The sequence below is a fragment of the Impatiens glandulifera genome, chromosome 3, assembly GCF_907164915.1.
Source record: "Impatiens glandulifera chromosome 3, dImpGla2.1, whole genome shotgun sequence".
In the NCBI taxonomy this organism is placed as follows: domain Eukaryota; kingdom Viridiplantae; phylum Streptophyta; class Magnoliopsida; order Ericales; family Balsaminaceae; genus Impatiens; species Impatiens glandulifera.
In genome coordinates, this window is record NC_061864.1 from 29,034,915 (window position 1) to 29,040,163 (window position 5,249).

The 5,249-nt window shown below is 28.6% G+C and overlaps 1 protein-coding gene across 1 annotated transcript; it reads left to right on the forward strand.

The window, feature by feature from the left end:
* The first annotated feature begins 550 nt into the window (after positions 1–550).
* On the forward strand, positions 551–3,320 carry LOC124932215 (CASP-like protein 4A3). Its single transcript, XM_047472833.1, has 3 exons — positions 551–1,258; positions 2,908–3,037; positions 3,119–3,320. Exons 1-3 carry the CDS (start codon positions 582–584, stop codon positions 3,305–3,307), a joined length of 996 nt encoding a protein of 331 aa, XP_047328789.1. The 5' UTR covers positions 551–581; the 3' UTR covers positions 3,308–3,320.
* Positions 3,321–5,249: the final 1,929 nt, after the last annotated feature.

The following is a 5,249-nucleotide window of genomic DNA, read 5'->3' on the forward strand; positions in this document are numbered from 1 at the left end:
TTAAGTTCATGTTATATCTTACATTAAAATAAATAATAATAATAATAAAAATAAAATAATTGAGGTTTAAGCCTAACTCATGAACTAAGGAATGTATATCCCCATTTTTATCATTTTGGTGGTATTGTGTGTGTTCAAAATGATAACAATTTGTCTTTTGAGTTTTCAATTGCTAAATGATTTTTTTTCTTTTTTCTGTTTGGTATCTTATTGTTATTTGAAATACATTCTTTAATGTTTTTTTTGGTTTTACCATAAAGTTTTGATTTTCATTATGGTTACACATTAAAATAAATATATTAAAAAAATGCTTGTAATTTATTAAATGTTTTACTTTACTATTCCAAAACAAGGCTAGAAATTATTGAATCTTCATATTTTGCTCATGAAAAACAACCTTACATTCCTGAACTCAATCATACGGGTTGATTTGCTGCGTCATCTGTTTTTCATCTAAACAAAGTTCCACCTCTCTCTCTCTCTCTTTCTCTTTTCTTTTTCAAAAGCTTCAAAAACCCTCTCTTTTCAATTCTAACCTTTTTCTATCATTCTCTTCTCTCTCTCTCTCTTCAAATTAGATAATGGAGACGATGGAAAATCATCATTACCGAACCCAATCCGATGCTGATTCACAAACCAGTCAGTCCGAATCATTCTACTCTCCTCTCCGTTTGGAATCTCCATTCCACTCCGATGATCCAAATCAACCACCAGAAGAAATCAATACTTCGCCTTCAAAACCACCTTCTCCGGGGATCTTCTCCGTTAGCAAGTTCCTTCCGCCTCTCCGTTACACAAATCACCAGCAAAAACTCACAAGACAGAAATCCGAGTTAATTAGCCTGCCTCCTCCGCCACCTCCGCCGCCTATGTTTTCATTGTCGGTAAATGAGGCGGCGGCGAGACGAACACAGAAGATGGCTCTGGCCCACAAGGGTAGACCCGGGATTGGGTCTGCCGGTGCCGGAGGTGGTACTACTGGTGGTGGGATTGGGTCTGCCGGAGGTGGTACTGGTGAGGATTTAGAAGGTGGTCGTGTTGTTACAGAGAAACGGAGGCAGGAAAGATTGACACGGCCGGCGGTGGCGGTGGCGCCGCCGACGAGTCCGGGGAAAGGTAGAGGAACGATGGTGAAGAAGATGGAATTGTGGTTTAGGGTTTTAGAAATTATTGGGTGTGTAATTTCTTTCTCGATTATGGCATCTGATAAGAATCAAGGATGGACTGGTGACTCTTTCGATCGCTACAAGGAATACAGGTATCTCTTTCTTTCTATTTTTATTTTTCACTTCAAAAATAATTATAGTTATAATAATTATAGTTATTATAATAATAATAATAATAATAATAATTTATAAGATACATTTATAGAGTGACAAATAAATTGTACTTTATAAACTAATTTTGAATTTATTTATAATTTATATTGATTTGGAGTCAGATTTGGAGTCAGTTATATATTATAATATAAATATTTTCACTTAAAGTGTGATTATATTTAGAGGAACAAAAACTTTCTTAATTCTTTTATTTAATTGAAAATACAAAATTTAGTGTTTTTTTTTTTTAAATAAAAAGGTAAAATTTGTATTACCACAACAAAGAGTGAAAAGTATAAATAATTTAGTGTTCTTTTACTTTCTTTATTTACGGAATTGCTTAGAGAGCAAGAAAATGAAATATAATTAGAATTGTGTGAACAATTGTCATAGTGAATATACAAATAAAAATAAAAAACAAAATATCAAGTTCACACACAAATGATGAGGCAACTGGACATAACATCTATGTAGTACTAATTGAGAATATTGAGATTTTTTAAATAACATCTTTAACTGATCTCGAGAAGAATTCTAATTAATTTAGTTCTAGATATTTTGCTTTGTGCTATCAAATATCATTTTTTTCTATATATTTGGTTACAATTTGATTTTATTCAAAAAAAAAAAAAAAAATTGTTGAATTTTATTCCTACTTTTTTCAAAAATTTAAGTGGCTCTGTAGGTATTTTCTGTAAAAACTCACATTATATTTCTGTGCGGAATTTTGGACAGTCGTCCAAACTTTGAAAGTGTGTAGGTTGTATCGACGATATAAAGGGTTATGATATTAATCCTACTAACCAAGCAAGCACTTTGTTCATTTCCATCAAAAGCTTAAACCTCCCACTTCAAAAGCTTAAACCTCTCCACTTTGTGCCTCTTTCACAACCGCCTACGTCACGTACTTCTTCCCTCATATCATGATCCAAATTGGAGTATAATGAATCTAGATGACAATCAATTTCATATGGAATTGGTTGAAAGTGGGCAAATCAATATATGTGAGAATTCTCTAAACTAAAAATGAACTAATGAATCTCCCTCTCACCTATAAAGACTATTCACTTTGACCAATCTTATAAGGTTAACTTCTCATTTTCTAGTCTTAAGTTAGGTATATTTAAATTATTTGTAGAAATAACAATATTCTTTAACAAAACTTAGGTAGACCGTAAACGTGACATTATTATTTTTCAGATAAAATATCGGTGGATGAGAAATCGTAATGAAATTATCATATTAATTTGCAACAATAATGTACATAATAATTAAGTTGAATCAAATAGAAAACAAGAGAATTTAAAATGTTTTTTTTTTCTTATCCAAATATGAAAATCTCAATGGTCCAATTCTAGAAAGTGCTGCATGAATCCCAAATCCTAGGTGGGTGCACAAAGAGCATGTTCCACCTAATACCCTAAAATTGTTTAAGAATATTTTCATCTCCCTTATGCTAGTCAATTTTTATTGGTGTTTTTTTTTAAGAATATTTATGATAAAAATTGAATAAAAAACAATATTAGTTAGCTATTAATTTATAATAAATCAATTTTTATATTGAAATAAAAGAACATTTCAATTACAGGTATTGCGTGGCTGTGAACGCCCTCGGGTTCGCATACGCTACGTTTCAAGCTTGTTGTGCGACGTACAAATTGGTGACCGAGAAACAATCCCACATCTTAGGTTGCTATTTTGATTTCGCAATGGATCAGGTTCGCTGACTAGCTAACTCCACTATTTAATTAGTATAGTATGATGATCAATTCATTAAAAGTGTAAGTATTTCCATGCAGACCATATCATATCTTCTTATATCAGCTTCATCTGCGGCAGCCACTAGGGTTGATGATTGGGTATCAAACTGGGGAAAGGATCAGTTCACAGAGAAGGCTACTGCATCCATTACTACGTCGTTTCTTGCTTTCGCATTGTTCGCGGTTAGCTCTCTTTTATCTGGCCATAATCTCTGCAGCCATAACTAACCGATCGATGCAAGAACAAAATACCAATGATTAATTATAGTATTAGTAATAATCTTGGATTTATCATATGTACATCATTTTATTAATTATTTCATCTTTGAAATAAAAAAAATGCAACTCAAAATACAGACAGTAAAGTTTAAAACAATCTAAAATGCTTCTATATGTGGAACTTTGCGAATTTGACTATTCCTATTGCAACATATATACTGAAAATTTCAACAAAATTTTTGAAACTCCATTTTTTTAAATTATGTTTTATTTTTATTTTACTCAACTAAAAAAAATATGTATATATTTTCCGTAATACTTTAATAAATAATTTGTAATATATTGAGTAACTATCATTTATAATAAGATTTATAACACATTTTATTATAATTTTAGAACTAATTTTATATCTATTATGCAATTATTAAACTTTACAAGTACTATTTTTTAATTTTTACTGACACTATTGTCCAATTATTTTATAATTAAATTTGAAATTACTATATATTCACCCTTACAACTTACTCATCAACATAAAATTTAATAATTGAAAAAAAAAAATATTTTAGGACTAACTTAATTAATTAAGAACTACGTACTTCTAACTATTAAAATTTATATGTAATTATTTACATTAATTTGATACATTATCTAAATTCTAAATTAAAATTAACCTATTAATATTTAAATATATATGACAGTATCAATTCTTATACAAAAACGATTCTTCTATTTACTAAACTTCATGATCATATCCATAATTACATACTAAAATAATTCTAATATGCACTAAAATCCTAATTTAATTTATTACACATACATAAGTCATCAATTCTGTTATTTGACAGTTTATCTCAATTGTTAGGACCTCCATCACTGTCATCCATATATTTTCTTCCGGCACCTCATTTTCCGAAACTTCTTCTTACTCTTTTTTAATTCAAAATATATATTTCAAATACATATTAAAATAATTTAAAAGTAGTATACAAGTATCTTAATTTAACTCATATTCACAACTAAAATATACAACAATAGCAACTAGATTACTGCTTCATTTGTCAATTTTTCTCTTATATGTTTTTATAAATGTTTCTAAAATTATTGGTGCTCAACCAACCAAAGTCTATCATTAAGACCAAAGCAAATTAGATCTAACTAACTAAAAAATATATAATTATAAGATGTTACTAAGCAAAATAAATAATTAGTAACATCCAAATAATAAGTACTCACTTTTTATGTTCTTGTAAATTAATTGAGCCACAACAATAAACTGCCCATTTTCTTTTAGTAAAGTTACGATATCGTTTTGTCTTTATATATCTCCTACATGTAGACTTTTTTTTTAAAAAATTGTCCTGGAGTGAAGCTCATTATCTTCATGTTAGCTTTTCGTGTAAAAGAGTTTTTATATTTTTTTCTAGTACATTGATTGTCATGCATGTACAATAGTGCTAAAAATTAATATACACCCAACCAAACATTTGAATTATGTAATATTGTAAGTGAAATTATATATTATTACGATATTATCACAAAGTAGAAGGAAAACAAACTCATTAAGATATCTTAAGTGACAATAATCCGTGTTTAAAATATCAAAACTTGAATTCGATTCTTAATCAAATATTTAAGTTGATAGATAAGGTCAACTATAAGTCATAATATATATCTATATTAAAAAAATTGTAAGTTCTATAGATAATGTGTTTAACATTCAAATAATTCTTAAGAGGGCTTATGAAATAGGCCTAACCAGGCCTGTGACACGAGATACTATTTATGTGTGGGGTTGTGGGTCATTAAATAGTGGAGGTAATATAAAAAGTTTATTTAAAATAATTAGATATTAATAAATTTTTAAATAGAAATTTTCTTTCAAATAATAATTTATTTTAAAAAATAATAATTATATATTATATTAATTATAAGTATTATTTATATATAT